General features: G+C 36.2%; 2 protein-coding genes across 3 annotated transcripts in view; one reads left to right on the top strand and one right to left on the bottom strand.

The window, feature by feature from the left end:
- Positions 1-325: 325 nt before the first annotated feature.
- Positions 326-10,445, bottom strand: LOC139934880 (uncharacterized). Its single transcript, XM_071929301.1, has 5 exons — positions 10,273-10,445; positions 9,593-9,743; positions 6,983-7,592; positions 5,982-6,131; positions 326-4,634 (listed from the first exon to the last, which is right to left on the bottom strand). The coding sequence occupies exons 2-5, from the start codon at positions 9,655-9,657 to the stop codon at positions 4,329-4,331; spliced, it is 1,131 nt and encodes a 376-aa protein (XP_071785402.1). The 5' UTR covers positions 9,658-9,743; positions 10,273-10,445; the 3' UTR covers positions 326-4,328.
- A 106-nt stretch (positions 10,446-10,551) lies between these two features.
- Positions 10,552-16,957, top strand: part of LOC139934857 (putative ATP-dependent RNA helicase TDRD12) — a 40,995-nt gene continuing 34,589 nt past the window's right edge. The window contains exons 1-5 of one of the 2 annotated variants that reach the window (XM_071929266.1): positions 10,552-10,630; positions 13,126-13,190; positions 14,600-14,755; positions 15,566-15,654; positions 16,186-16,233. In XM_071929266.1, the coding sequence (XP_071785367.1) occupies positions 13,161-13,190; positions 14,600-14,755; positions 15,566-15,654; positions 16,186-16,233 (323 nt within the window). In that variant the 5' untranslated portion in view covers positions 10,552-10,630; positions 13,126-13,160. Of the gene's footprint in view, positions 10,697-13,125; positions 13,191-14,599; positions 14,756-15,565; positions 15,655-16,185; positions 16,234-16,957 lie in introns of both variants that reach the window. The other variant, XM_071929267.1, reaches the window with a different exon arrangement.

The raw sequence follows: 16,957 nt of genomic DNA, 5'->3' as shown, positions 1-16,957 counted from the left end.
TTTGTAACGCTGTCAGATAAACCCTTTCAATGCATTTCTCCTAAAGAAAACAGTCAACAAATTAAAAATAAAATCCCAATATCCAAGGCTCTCACTTTTAAAATAAATTTAAATTAAATATAAATTGTCAAATGCTCTGAAAAAAAATGTACAAAATGATTTTTAAGATTTATCTCAACATTTAAAAAATTGGTTTATTTTTATGCTAAACAGTTACTCTACTTTATAAAAACATACAAGTCAAAGAGAAACACCCACAGCACAAAACTAACATTTCTTTTTTTAATCATCTTAATTTTTATTCATAATTCTTTGATATGACACAGCAGCTTCACATAGTTAACTCATTCAGAAAAGATATCATTATTTATGTATAAAAGTAACACAACTTCAGAAAAACAATTTACCAAATGAAAGCTTAAATTACTATTTTAAAAGAGAAAATAGAATTAGCTGTTGCAAACAACTTACCAACCAAATGGACCGAGAGTATAAATGCAAAAAATAGTTAATGGCCTGACGTTTCGACCCTAGCAGAGTCTTTCTCGAAGGCTAAGTGACAACACAACAAACATGTTTGTTGTGTTGTCACTTGTCACTTAGCCTTCGAGAAAGACTCTGCTAGGGTCGAAACGTCAGGCCATTAACTATTTTAAAAGAGCCGTGTTAGCCAGATAGAAATAACAGGAAGGTGGTGGTAGCACTTGAATACTAATTATAAAAAACTGCATAAAGCCTGGTTCATACTTCCTGCAAATGCGATATGAATGTTGAAATTGATATGAAGTTCACATTGAATAGGTCGCAGCAGTTAAGTTGTGCTCAACTCTTTTGCGAATATTGCTGCGAAAACAGACGACGTCAAATTCGCTTTGCACTCGCAGGAGGTATGAACCGGGCTTAAGCCTTTGAAAGCTATGAAAGCTAAATGCAGGTTTCTGTATGTAATTGGTTGGTCTTTAAGTACTACCACTACCTTTCTAATTTTGAAGTGGTTTACTCGGAACAAGCTAGATCAACAAATCTGACTGATTGGCTGATAAATGAAGACTACAAGGAAGTCAAAGACTTCTGTCCTAATTTAAAAAAACAAATGCATTTTAAAGCATGATTAATTTAAAGCATTTTGTGGGTAAAAAATAAGCACCTTCAGTCAATTTATGGAATAAAAAATAACATTTCAAATTTCATAAAGGGAAAGTTCAGACTGAAAGAGTAAGTAACATGCACATTGAACTAACAGACCGTGTGTGCTGTAAAGGCACTGGACACTATTGGTAATTACTCAAAATAAATGTTGGCATAAAAAATTACTTGGTAACAAGCAATGTTGAACTGTTGATAGTAAAACATTGTGAGAAACGGCTCCCTCTGAAGCAATTTTAGTTTTCGAGAAAGAAGTAACTTTCCACTAAAATATTTGAATTTGATTTCGAAACCTAAGCAGTTGATTTTGAGGTCTCGGTATCAAGCATCTGAAAGCACACAACTTCGTGTGACTAGGGTGTTTTTTATTTTTTATCTCGCAACTTCTACGACCAATTGAGCTAAAATTGTTACAGGTTTGTTATTTTGTGCAAATGTTGATATACACCAAGTGAGAAGACTGGTCTTTGACTACTACCAAAGGTGTCTAGTGTCTTCAAACTTTTGTGAAATTTATATAATAATATTAGAAAAGGAATATCATCATATGACCTGAATAGTATTGACATTGCACCATGAAATGCAAACAAAGTTTATCTGAAAAGGAATGTACCAAACTGGAATGTTTTAACAATATCTACCTTGCATTTATTCATTGAAATAGAACTCTGAGAATGCATGCTTTGAGGCAATTAATGTGTTGTGCATTTTAGCTGTTAGGCAAATGTTTGGCATTCCCGTTGGTTGATTTGGTTCATTTTTCCACAAAGGAGTGTAACATGGTTACACTCAAATATTAACAGATGACATAACAGACACAGGCAACATTTGATCTTAGCATTCTCATAATTAAAACTATTACCAAACTCTTAAAGATTATTTTAAAAAATGTGATTTAATAGCGCTTGATGTAGCAATGAGGTAAGAAAAGGCTTTGAGCTTTGAAGATAGAGTCAAGTTTATAATTCACCAAAGTTCTCTTTTAAACAGACACATGGTAAATACACACAGTCCATAAAATATCATTTTCATTAATAACTTACATTTGACTGGTTATCTATTCTAAAAACAAATCGTTTTTATTTACATTTATATCTTTATTTAATTTCATTTACCCTGGGCGATCGGTATGTTTACACAATTTAATTTATTAAAGCAATTTGTATATACAATTTTTCACAAGATTATAAGAAAAATTTAAATAGATCTTTTCATTATCAGTTGCTCATATCATTTTCAAAAACTATGAATGAGTGAAAAAATATCAGTTAACAATTTGACCTTTAAACCTGTTTTTAGCTACAATTGTTCGCGTTATCTTGTAATTGTTGAGATAACACTTGTTTTTATAGCTATGTACTGATAACAATCCTTTCATTACAAAGTGACTCATATAATGTTTTGCTTTGTTTTTAATTCAGTTTTATACTTTTTTTCTGTTCTTAGGTAATTCTATCAAGGTAAAAAACATTAAAAAAAAAACCTTCCTAAATTTAATTAACAGACTGTTAAACAAAGAAATGCCCTGAATAAACCAAATATTTTAGATCAGAGGTCTCAATCATCAGTCATTTTCAATGGCGTTTCCTTGCTTTAAAACAAACAACTTTGTATTTGAATAAGGAATGAAATTCATGAGCTCGGCCAGCTAGGTAATTTTCTTCTTTTGTTAGTAAATACATTTATATTTGTTTTAATATAAATAACATCTGAATTTCGATTTTCAGTTATTTCTTTTGACCCACTCAACCTCATTTTTGAGAAACAATTGTTTAAAACATTAAAATTAGCTTAATTTCCTTTTTGCTTGATGTGTGAATGTCAACAACTACAGAAAAAGAAAAAAAAACACCCCAACAAACATGTTTCAGGATATAAAAAATTTCTTTTCTTTACACAATGCAGCAAGAAAGTGGGAAAACATTAAGCTTTTTTACAAAAAAAATATTAAATAAAATATCAATTAAGTTTTAGCTGCATTTAAAAAACTTAAAATCTTTGGTGGAAAAAGTTTCAAGGAAAAAAAGGTTGTGAAAAGATATGTTTTTCAATATAAAGTATTGGTTATTCACAGCCAAAGTGTTGATGGTGGACGCCATGTTTCCATTTTTTAAATAAACCAATAATATGATAACTAAAACAGTTATGCCAGAAATCATAATGACAGGATTCCGAACACTAGTCATCTGATGACAAAAGATTAAAATAATTAGAATCACTAATTAAATCCGGATTGATTTACAAATTGAAAGCTTTATCCAGAAAAAAAATCCTGCATTTTATAAATCCATGCTGTCACCATCTTAGTCAAGTTGCGTGAATTCCAATAAAAATAACGAATGCTAAAATCCATAAATAAAAAAGGACACCCTGATTTTCCTTCTTCGATTCTCGGTTCCGTTACAATGATTTGGATTTGAGAAAAATCAAGTTGGCCGCTCCAGGATATATTTCTAGTATGAAAATAACCATGCACTCATTTCACACAATGAATAAATAATAAATGTAATAATTCTTGTCACTGGCATTGTTTTTGATGGAAGGCCGTTTTGTGCAACTACTGCTACCCCAATTGTCTGGGACTATTTTCATAAAGCCTGTAAGCAAAGTAACTTGCTAAGCACAGAAAAAAACTGCTTAACAAAAAATGGTTACCAGCCAAAATTCCATACACTTTACATTTACAACTGGTGGCCCACTCATTTTGTTGCTTAGCAAAAACCAATTGCTTAGCAGCTTTATGAAACTGGTTCTTGAACTTGCTCGCCTTTATACAATATACTTAGCACACTATTGTACAATAAACTGTATTCTTAAATATAAATCTTAATTCAATTGCAGTTTAATTCATAAATACTTTTGATTGTCATAAATACAAAATACAAATTTAGGTCCAGTTTTGGGACTTCAACGCCCGTTTTTTTAAAAATAATTTTTGGGAGAAATCTGTGTTTTATTCATTATCATGTTATTTGACCAAGCAATTTGAATTAGAAGAAACAAGCTCCTATCATCGCTGTATAAACTTCAGGTTTTATCAAATTCGATGAAATGTTGTCCCCAAAACACTTTTAAGTGTTTTAAAAGTTTTTTTTGGATTCTTTAAACACCACAATCACGAATAATTTTTAAGACCACAAAAAACAATTTATGCTCGACTGGAAACCAACTAATCCATAACATCACGTGACCCACTTCTCAAAAGCATTTTGATTATTGTCGTTTTCATTTGTTAATTCTTTCCCTTTAACCATCTCATTCTCAATCATAACTGAAAGTTTATCTTCCCAGTTGACGACGCTACTGACCTTACCATAATCCTGACCTTTCACCTTTGACCCAGGGTTCACTCTCGGAAGTGCAGTTGGGATGACCTGAATCGTAGTGTTCTCTTCTAGCTTGTTGACTTTATGATCATGGATTTTGATAAGTAGATGTCTCTGTGCTTTGGCTATTACATAACAGGACAGTGTAATGGTAAGGCACACCTGGAAAGAAAAAAAAACACCTTGGTGAATATTCAGTAGTTCAATCTTCCAGATATTCAAATAATACTGGTAACCCTTCTCAGCTTCCTGGGGAGTATACAGCCTTGTGCAACAAATGCGCTATCCGGCTAAATCAATCTCAAGAAACATCTTTGCCCTCACAGGTACCCATTTACCCCTGGGGGGGGGGGGTCTTTACTGGGTCCAAAGTTGGTTGACCTTATGGTGATTAGGTACTTCAATGGTAGAAGCATGCACACCCAGTTTTTTATTCTTATCAACAACAATTTATCCTGGGTAATTCATTTTCATTTATTTCATTTCATTTATTCTGGTTGTGAAGCCAAGGACTCTCTCTTAATCACTGTACTAAGAGAGAATACAAGGAAGGAAGTTTCAGTTTTAGATGTAGGAGGAAAACCACAGAGAATTATTCCTGGGAAAACCCACGTAGTCCGTAGAGACTGAAAATGCAATCCACATAGGGTTAGGGGTTAGGGTTAGTGCCACAGGGTGATTTTAACCAGGGTCCTAGAGGTGAAAGGTGAGGAAAGATACCACTATGCGAACCCAGCTGTCCAGTCTTTACTGGGTCCAAAGTTGGTTGACCTTTTGATAAACAGGTGCTACTAGTTGTGTGTCCATTGTATTGAACTTTACACCCCTACCTGTTGGTTCTTGTAACAACTTCTATTTCTAATCTTAGTAACTTCATAACAGAAGCATACACATCCCAGTTTTTATTTCATTCTTGTTTATTATCCTGGGTTTTCATTCAGTGAGAAAGCAAATCACCAATCTCCCATGCATTGATTGAGCTCACATAAAAAAACTACAAAAAATGCAACTCAACCCATCGGTTGTCATACTGTTCATTCCTTTTTTTAATGATATAAACCAATAAATATAAAGTAAAAAAATTAATACTACCTGCAACTCCACAACTCACATCAATGAACTGCATGCAACCCTTGTGGTGAAATTGTTACCAACCCATAACAAAGTTCTGTATTCTGGTTGGCTGAAACACGGTCACGTGGGATGAACTAATATAGTCTAGTGGTCGTGCGCGCGTGTTTTGCGGGAACTAGTTCCCCAGCGGGCACTAGTCTTTGAAAATAGTGCCCGGTCACAGCGCCCTCTCTTGACTTGAACCGTGAACAGCAAATACAAAACTTCCTTTCTTTTCTAGATTTCTGTTCTTATTTCACATTAAGACCGAGCTGTGTTATAAAACACATATTGACTGGCATAATTCGGTAACTAGTGTACATCCATTCCCCCGAGGGACTTTGAGTGACCAGAAGAGCGCCTATTTCCCGAGGCCGAAGGGAATAATATTCTTACCTGAATGATAACAACTTGACTATTCCATTGATGGTGGGTTAAATCCTTCACAGAGCGCAATGTGGAGCCCAAGTAGGAACTAAGAAGTTGATTCGGAAATAATCCAACAGCCGTCGCCGATACAAAGGTACAGACAGAAACATTCGTCATCTGTTAAGAATAATACATTAATGTCAATGACAACTCTGCTTTCGTATGATCTAATCAATGATATTTTTAAAACAAGGGCTCGAAACTAACACTGGACCTGAGGACCGCTGGCCCAAGTCGGCCTGTGATTCCTTACGAATATTCACTAACATTTAAAACCAGGGCTCGAAATTACCACTGGCCAATGATGTTAGCGTCGGGCCAGTAACTTACAATTGTACCAGTCTGGTGGTCTTGTGCTTTTGAACAGTAACACCTCACTGCATTTTTCATTTACTGATGAATACAGATGTCTTTCAATGCCATTAACTATAGAAGTGTTACCCATACACAAAATTTGATAAATCTTCTTTTTGTGCTTGTTCCAAAAACAGCTAAAATGTCAAACTGTGTAGAGTGTTTTTCTTGCTTTTATTGCGGTCTTGTAACAATTTCAAAGTCTCTGGTCCAGTAACAGTTTTGAGCTGCAATTCCTTCAGCCTTGATGAGGGCTTTCTCCCAATTTCAAGCCCTGAAAACTACCATAAAACCTAAGTTTGCATATTCCACTCCCAATATCAATCTCAAGTAGCTCCAAAATACCTTGCAGGAAAACACTGAATGTTGAAGTGCCTTGAGTCACTGAGTAATGGATTTGAGTGCTTTATCATAAACCACTATTGTTATTTAGGAAAAGTTTCTGTATGGCGCCACCACTTTTTCATTTGATATGAAATAATATAGTTTACCTCAATGAGATATCCACTTCTTTTTGTAAAAATGAGTGAAAAAGTGGTTCCGCCATACAGAAAGTTAAACGTTATTTATTACAATATTTTTAGGAAATTGTTATTTTGAATGCAATGACTTACTGCAAATAAACCATTCTGCAGACCAAAAGGAATCGGAGTCAATCTCGTCAGCGCTATGACTTTAAAAGAATGTTCACCTTCAACCAAGTTTACAATAGCCTGCAGATAATCATTCTGTAGCTTGGCCAGTAGAAACGCTGTACACGGCAATCTACAGAATACAAAGGCACAGTATGCACCTCCCAGTGCGCAGAATATCACAGTCATGGTACCTAACGCTATTCCATAACGGTAACCCGCGGCTACGTTTAAAACTAAATATCCCGGGATCGAGGACGGAAGCGAGATGATTACGAAGAGAATGAAGAAGACGATAAATCCGATGTAAGGGTCGGTGCTGACGAGCCATGGCAGAAGGAGTAACAACTGTTCTTGGAAGATCCAGAATAAAACGGCACCGCAGACCACGATGGTGAGTAGCGTCGAGAGCCTGTTACACATACGAGTCTCTATGCAGGCTAGATGAGTGAGGTGCGGTCGACATCCGAGACAGTCGGTGAGACAACTACTCGATGGGAAGGATGTAGAAGAAAAGGTTGAAGACTTTGGGGTTGAGGGAGGAGATGCTGCCATGGTTAGAGACGACTGCCAACCCCAACAGATGGCACTACTGCAGGAAAAGAAAACAAAACAAAAACGATGTACATTAAACATGTTTGAGTTTTGTTTGAGTTTTTTTTCTGCCATACTAAAGTAAAGCAGTTGCAGGAATGTTTAAACTTGAAGCAAGCTTCGATCGAACATTCAATCAAACATGAACTGAAAATCAGCTTTACATCCTTTCTGTTTGACTCACATTCTCAAGCCTCGAAACAACCCACGGCACCCACAGCAATTGCCGTGGTGCCCTGTGCTTTTGCCGTAGTGCACTTTCCAAAGTTCTAACATGAATAAATTTGCATTTTCCTCATAGAAGTGCCTCTTACCACCAGAGGAAAATTGCTGTGCCCCTTTAATAGCGAAGTTCAAGGCCTGCATTCAGAAAAATTTGTTCATCAACTGCCGATTCTACTTTTTAAACCTTGTTTTAAACTAACATTTGTAGAAGAAGACAGGTAGTGGTACACAGTTTGTTTGCTCGCTTGCTGCTAACAAGCTACATTGGTAAATCAATCACTATTAGAGTTACCGTTATCCCACTTGTTATGCAATGCAATGAGTTGCCATTGTGTCTGTCAATTATTCATCATGTTTGTTTAGGACCCCCCCCCCCACCCCTTCTAGGACTGTATAACCATGGAGGTAGATGGTATAACCTGGTCCTTGCTCTTTGGCATAACTGTATACTATGTACACATTGTAGGCTGATGTATCAACATGATTACTGAAATCTCATTTACATAATCCTAACCCAAGGTCATTCTATTGTCTGGTGATGCTCTACATCAACAGTGTATGCCGATACTAGCCCTGGCATAAAACAATGGAAGGAAGGACATACAGCAAAGTTTACAGGACAATCTACCATTGTCGGTGAAAACCTAAGAAAACAAAACAAAAGACAAACACATATTTGTAATCTTGCTGCTATCACTCAAAAGATAGAAACTTCAACAAATACATAATACAAGAGAACTGTGTCCTACATTGGACTTTGTTAGTTGAGATGATGGTTCAATGGTCGCACTGTGGAAGTATACATAGTACATGCTGGGGCCGTTGTGTACAGTTGCTACTCTAGAATCAACAATGAATCTATTTTCAGCAGAACGGATATATCCAAGTAAATATCTTGTAGGTAAAAACTGGTTTTAAAGGCAGTGGACACTATCGGTAATTACCCAAAATTATTGTTAGCATAAAAACTAACTTGGTAACAAGCAATGGAGAGCTGTTGATAGTATAAAACATTGTAAGAAACGGCTCCCTCTAAAGTAACGTAGTTTTTGAGAAAGAAGTAATTTTCCACAAATTTAATTTCGAGACCTCAGAATTAAATTTTGAGGTCCCAAAATCAAGCATCTGAAAGCACACAACTTTGTGTGACAAGGGTGTTTTTTCTTTCATTATTATCTCGCAATTTCAACGACCAGAAGACTTGTCTTTGACAATTACAAAGGTGACCAGTGTCTTTTAAATTAACAAACATTAATAATAAACTTTGAGTGTCTTCCTTACACAGTTTTAATGTGATGATGTACATTTTAGAGTTTTAGACAGTAATTAATTTTGTTGTAAAAGCAGTCATGAAATTTTACCACCGAGACTATGGCCTACATTGCCCTGCCTTGTCTTTGTGTTCTTTGGTGCCCCTCATCATAAACTTATTTGAGGTCTTCCAATGAAAGCGCCCTTTACAAAAAGAAAATTCCCTTGCCCTCTCACATAAAAGATGAAATTCAAGTCGTGATAAAGAAAAATTTACAAAATTTCAATTTCAGAGAACAATAAATAAAATACAAACAGGCCTGGAATTTCATATTTGACAGGGCAATGCCATTTTCATTTTGCAAAGGGCACTTCCATAAAGTTCCATTGTAAAATCTGAATTACTATATTAGCCTACGGGGAACCTTTAAAGGGGCACCACAAGGCCAAGACTATAGGGCAACACAGGCCATTGGCCTCCATGTAATTCCAGGCCTGAAGAAACAATGAGTGCTTTATTACCTGACATGTCTTGCTCCAGAGACCCAGCACCCAACAACAGTTCTCATCAGCCACCTCATGATCATGTTGACAATGGTTTACAACCACCAGTCACCTGTCATTCCCAGCCAGTCCCTCTCTGCTGAGAACAATAGTGCGTTCTCAACTTTGCCTGTTGTATTGGAAAGTAAAAATAAGTGGTTTCTGTGTTATTTTATATTTGCCAGGTTATTGCAGAGAGGAAATAAAATGTTGCACTTTCATGACTAACTAACATAAATAGTTTCATTTAAGCTTTTGTAGCTACTTCACCATTCGAAAGAAAAACAACTTAACCACGCAAGGTTTACACTTGCACTTATTGTTTACTTATAAGTTACACAGTCCGCTAGCAAACTCTGCAAATGTCAGTCTATTATTAAAAAAGACTCTACGCTACCTAAAAAAACAAGAAAAGTGAAAGTCAAACAAGGAAGAGTCTTGATCAATTCATGGAGGTTTAAAAATTTAAAAGACCACACAACAGTCATGATAAATTAAGTCCGTTTCCTTCCTCTATTCTCCATAAGTCAGTGCCAGCATGCAGGGGACAGCAGCATTACCGTCAGACTCAGTCATAGGTCATGACAGTACTGTCACATACATCAGCAACAAGTTTAATTATTTACTTTCAGATGAACAATTTATCCAGTGGAACTTACTTGGTGAAGAAACACTAAGTTAGGGCTTCATCGATGAAATCAAATCCACCATTGTAGGGGACTACTACCTATTAAATTATCTACCCGCATAAAATGAGAAGTGATTGTTATTCAAAATGATCCTTGGTCTCTATAAAAAGTCTGAAGTCCCATCCAGAGCAGAGAAAAAAATGACATTCTTTATTTTGGATCTGAGTTGACAACTGTTATTTTGTTATACCGCCCTCAATATGTCAATTATGTCCAGCCAGCCGCGCATTTAACTACACACGTGTGTTTCACGCACAACATAATAACGTCATGGGGGAGTTCCGTCATATTTTAAAATGTGAAACTTTCTGATAGACGAGCGTTTAAAGTGAGTTATCATGGTAATAATGGTGAATTTTGTGAGCTTTTTAAGGGCGGATAAATTGGTGGTGAGGTGCGGAAAATTTGCACATTTAACAATGAATGATGATGATTTTGAAGTTGTTGCCTCTTCTCTTTTAGATAGCAAAAGTACTTTTAAACCGAAGTTGTCCGGAAACTGGGCAGGCAGAAAAGTGTATTTCCTGTTTATTAGTATAATGCCAATTTAGGAGTAAGTGTCACTCACTGTACTATATAGTTGCTGAACTGAGTGTAACCTAACACAGCGCCCCAGTTACTGGGTCTTAGTGTAACCCATGATTCTGGATCATAATCAAGACCGAAGAGTGACAAGTAATTTTGTATCGTAGCGTCATACGTTATCGACCCTCATATGTTTTCGGTCCCCAACTTTGATTCCCGTTTACCGCGAAATTGTGTAAGCTGCACCGGTGACAGAAGCTATGCAGTTTACTCACGGTCTGTATTTTCATCAGGCTTAATCATGCTGAGAATAAAGTTTCCTGTCGTTGGTTATGCTCAAACATTTATAAAATGATTGATTTTTGGTACTAATCACTAGTGCATTATTATGCCAACATTCAAGTGAGTCAAAGAAACATCATCCAACCTCGAAAGTTCAAAACAAAATTACTATCTGCTAGATTGAGTTTTATTCTGCTTTAGTCACTAGATGGATCACGTGAGGTTACTATTTGGGATTCTATGGTGCGCAAATGTGGGGAAAATATTAAAATATTTTAAGTGAAAATGACAACAATTTTTTTTTATATATTTACTTCATAACTGTTATAAATTCCGATAAGCGTAATAAATATTAAGTCTACATTTAAGAGAAAATATCATAGATTGGTTTCTTATCTCCTGAAACCAAACATTACTGGTCTGAAATGGGGGAAAACGGATTGTTATGAAGTGTGAGTGCGTCAAGGGGGGGTGGGGTGTTTTACTTTCATGCCTTATGATATCTCTGGATTCTAATATAGTAGCCATAATGCCTTAGGACAAAAATGTAATTAAATTTGTTCAGTAGTAATTGAATAATATTTTTAATTTACTTTGCCCGCCATACTAGCTTCTGAATATTCAATAAAATACCAACCAATGAAAGGTGTGAAAACATATGACGTTGCTCCAATGTCGTCCATGCACAAGCACTGTTAATGGCGGACTGTCTCTCGCAACGTAAAACCAAAACTTTAAAAATTTTAACACACCATGAAGTGAAAGTGTTATTGTTAAAAAATTGGATAGATGATTTGAAAAAAAAAATTAGTTTTTGATTGTGAACAATTTTCCTGTTATCCTACTGAAAACACATGACATCAGGATATATTAAAGGCAGTGGACACTATTGGTAATTGTCAAAGACTAGCCTTCAGAGTTGGGTGTATCTCCACATACGCATAAAATAACAAACCTGTGAAAATTTGAGCTCAATCGGTCATCGAACTTGCGAGATAATAATGAAAGGAAAAAACACCCTTGTCACACGAAGTTGTGTGCATTTAGATGGTTGATTTCGAGACCTCAAGTTCTAAATCTGAGGTCTCGAAATCAAATTCCTGGAAAATTACTTCTTTCTTGAATACTATGACACTTCAGAGGGAGCCGTTTCTCATAATGTTTTATACCATCAACCTCTCCCCATAACTCGTCACCAAGAAAGGTTTTATGCTAATAATTATTTTGAGTAATTACCAATAGTGTCCACTGCCTTCAATATTATTAATTTGATTTTAATAATTTGATTTTTTAGAATAATTTAATTTTTTAATTCTCAAGAATAGATGCCTAGTCTTGGCAATGTAGTTGCAACACTGTTACCCTCCTCTTACGGCCGTCGGGAGGAAGGTTACATTATCGCAACTAATGAACTATGGCGGGTACTTCATTCAAGTTCAATTTCAAGTTTAACTTCCAAATCCAAGAATCCAAGCAAGCAGTTTCTGTAAAAAATTTTGGACCAACATTCCGTGAAAAGGAGTGCCCATGACGCTGGTTTTATTAAACGCGCAACGGTTGTTGTGCACCCTTGCTGCTTCATACATAGCGGTGCACAGAGGAGGCTGTTCTCGTATAGTGTGCACACATAAAAACATCGTGGTGTGCACAAACACCCCTGTTCAAAGAATGGTTGGTCCGACCATTTGTGTTTCACGAGTTGAGTGTTCTTTGCCAACAAAAAAATAGATTCCATTGTGTAATAAATGGGCTTACAACATCATATCTACATGTAGTTGCAATAACGTAAACCTCCTCCTGTTGGGATGAGTGTTTCGATATCGCAACTAAACATCAATGAAATATTTTGCTCAACAAATCGCAAAGTTCTTCCAAAATATGAGACAAAAACATTGAGATCCACGTGTCAATTTTTGTTTGTTAATGTTAGTATAGTGGAAAAATTCAATAAGCCTAAACGGTTTCAGATTTTGTTTAAAATGTGAATATCATCAGCTGAACATTGTTTTTATCTAGATATTCCTTGAGTGTGCTGCATAACGGTTCTCAACATGGCTCCGATTGACGTTACAATATTGAAGGTAAGTCTTTTACTCTCTGTTACTGTTGACATTTTGGACAGACATTAAATGGAAGCGTCGAAGTGTTGTGGCCGAGCGGTTAAGAGCACCAGATTCAAACTCTGGTGTTCTGAGTGTGGTTTTGAGTCCCACTTGTGACACTTGTTTCCTTAAAGGGAAGGTACACATTTGGTAGTTACTCAAAACAAATATTAACTTAAATAGGCCTTACTGACTTGGTAACGAGCATTGGAGAGCTGTTGATAGTATAAAACATTGTGGGAAACGACTCCCTCTGAAGTAACGTAGTTTTTGAGAAAGGGGTAATTTCTCACTAAAATAATAAAAGACTTATCTGAAAGCACACAAATTTGTCCAATAAGGGTGTTTTTTTCTTTCACAATTTTCTCGCAACTTCGATAACTGATTGAGCCCAAATTTCTCAGGCTTGTTATTTTATGGTTATGATGGGAAACACCAAGTGAGAAGACTGGTCTTTGACAATAACCAAACGTGTACCTTCCCTTTAAGCAAGACACTTGACCATTGCATCGTCCCTCAGTTTGACATTTAAAGTTCAGTGTTGTTTGTAAATGGCAAGAACAGTAAGGATGTACTTGGCTCCAATTTCACGGAAATCCAGAAGACTGCAGTGTTTGTACCGCAATGTTTTCTACAAAATTTATTTTGCAATATCATGTTGAATAAACACTATAATTATTAAGATATATCACATTGTCAAAATTTAGAGATAATAGACAATGAGGTGTAACTGTTTATTAGTCAATTGAAAAACACAAAAACACAAGACCACCTGACTTGTCCGGTTGTGGTTTCACTTGCCCAATGCTAAAAGTATCGGCCTTAGGCCCTGCAGTCCATTGTTAAAGGCAGTGGACACTATTGATAATTGTCAAAGACTAGCCTTCACAGTTGGTGTATCTCAACATATGCATAAAATAACAAACCTGTGAAAATTTGAGCTCAATCGGTCATCGAACTTGCGAGATAATAATGAAAGACAACAACACCCTTGTCACACGAAGTTGTGTGCGTTTAGATGGTTGATTTCGAGACCTCAAGTTCTAAATCTGAGGTCTCGAAATCAAATTTGTGGAAAATTACTTCTTTCTCAAAAACTATGGCACTTCAGAGGGAGCCGTTTCTAACAATGTTTTATACCATCAACCTCTCCCCATTACTCGTTACCAAGTAAGGTTTTATGCTATTTATTATTTTGAGTAATTACCAATAGTGTCCACTGCCTTTAACTTTGAGCCCTGATGTTATGTAAGACTCGTCAAATGAATTCTTACTCGTCAAATGAATTCTTAATAAACTGTTGAGTGTTCTAGTAAGCGATTTGCAACTGCTAAATATATTTTTCCCAAAATGCCAACTTGCCAAATATTTGTCATTTTGATGAACAGGTGACTGATCCAAGTCATTTCTGGGCGAAGGAGGTTCCTGGACCCAGCATGACGCCCCAGGCCAGGCAGTTTCTGCTTTTATGCCAAGACATTGATGAGTACTGCAGCTCTGAACAGTTTCAGAGCATGCATGTTTTCCAAGCTAAGAAAGGAATGGTAGGTAGGGGAACGGCAAGGGTAAGGGGTTGGCAAGGGTTAGGGGGTGGCAAGGGTAAGGGGTGGCAACCTTTTTGGGTAAGGGGTGGCATGGATGTACCAGGACCGAGCATGACGCCCCAGGCCAGGCAGTTTCTTCTCTTATGTCAAGATATTGATGAATACTGTAGCTCAGATCAGTTTCAGAGCATGCATGTTTATCCAACCTAAGAAAGGAATGGTAGGTAGGGGAACGGCAAGGGTAAGGGGTTGGCAAGGGTTAGGGGGTGGCAAGGGTAAGGGGTGGCATGGATGTACCAGGACCGAGCATGACGCCCCAGGCCAGGCCGTTTCTTCTTTTATGTCAAGATGTTGATGAATACTGTAGCTCAGATCAGTTTCAGAGTATGCATGTTAACCAGGCTAAGAAAGGAATGGTAGGTAGGGGGTGGCAAGCGTATAGGGGGTGGCAGGGGGGGGGAGATATCCGTTTAAATATATTTTGACAGCCTTTTTTAGAAGCACTTATCACTATTGGCAATTTCTCAAAATAATTGTTGGCATAAACACCAACTTGGAAACGAGCAATGGAGAACTGTTGGTAGTATAAGTCATTGTGAGAAACAATTAATTTCATACTCAAATATTAAAAGGCTTCAGTCCTGAAGACTTTTTAGACATCTGAATGCACACAAATTTGTCTTTCATTATTCACTTGCAACTGCCATGACCAATTGAGTAAAAAATTCCACAGATTTGTTATTTTATGCATGTTGGGAATAAATACACAAAGTGAGAATACACGTCTTTGAATTCATTTGAATGTCTTAGGTATGTCTTGCGAGGAAGATGCAAACTGATCATTGGTATCGAGCTCGAGTCACTAGCATCATACATCGCAAGTACTTGGAAGAGGCTAGGTGAGTTTTAGTCATAAGTTTCTGGTTTATGTTTATATAATATTTGAGAAGTGGTGATTTTTAGGGCATGATAGATCGAGTGTAGATTTTGAAATAATAATAATAATACAAATTATTGCGCAGTGACCTATAAAAAGACATTTTACTGTGCATTACAAGGAACACCAAAACAAAAATGCAGGAAAGTAAAAAAAATACTACTATTCAATTTGATTAAATTTAGCATTTATTTCCATAGTGCTAACAAAGATTTTCAAAGAACTTCTATAACAATAATTATACAAGACACAATGAAATAGATAAGAGGGAAATATGGAGGCATATTCAAAAGATTAGATATAATCGGAAAAATGAACAACTTGGGAACTAATTTGGGGTTGAACAAAGAAAAGTTTACAAGAGCATGATTTAAAGCAAAGACCTCCTAATCAATGTGCCAACGCTCTACCAACTGAGCTGTGTAGCCCGATTTAAAAATTTACCCTTGTGGTTTATTATTTGATAATTTGTAAGTTTATTACTTTCTTGCAGTTGCGTCTTATTGGATTATGGAGAATCGATCCGAGTTCCTACTAGCAGGTAAATTTTTTTATCTCAAAATGTAATTTTGTTTTTTATATTCTGCAAATGTCATAAAGCTGCACAGTAGCCAATATCATAAAAGGCTAGGATTGACTTTAAGCTGTGTTTAATTCTTAATTGTCCTCATCATGTCTGTCTTTGTTCTTATTGTCTGCCCGTCGTTCTTGTCTCCGTTTATTGTCTGTCCCCGGGCATCCCTACATAAGCCTCGGCTTCCAGATGATGCCTCCATACTCTATTTATTTATTTTTCTCACCCTCATTAAATAGCTTTGTTTATTGGTCCTTTAACAAAAATTGTTTGTTCTGTTTTCATGACGTATTTAAATAAATGTACGTTTGAATGAATGAATGAATAATTATTGCTATGCAAATTGTGATGTCACAATACAAATTACTATGGTAATACAGACAGAGAAAACTCATCTCTTTTCTTTCCGTACCTGTTTTCTTTTGCCTATTAACCAAAATGCCCAGGTTAAGCTTCAAAATTGTGTATAAATGTTTTTAAACTGGTCTTTCTCACCAAACTAAATAAACATACATCCCAAAGTCAAAAGTGTTTCTTGAGTATTAATGCCCTACTGTGATAACATGTACATCATGGGTCGTACATGTACGATTGATGACAGTTTTTGAGTACATAAAATAAATCGTAAGGATAACTAGATGGCATAAATCGTTGGGACAACTAGATGGCCAAATGACCAGAACAAGAGCTT

This window comes from Asterias amurensis, chromosome 3 (assembly GCF_032118995.1).
Source record: "Asterias amurensis chromosome 3, ASM3211899v1".
NCBI classification, from domain to species: domain Eukaryota; kingdom Metazoa; phylum Echinodermata; class Asteroidea; order Forcipulatida; family Asteriidae; genus Asterias; species Asterias amurensis.
This window is presented reverse-complemented; position numbering and strand designations above follow the sequence as displayed.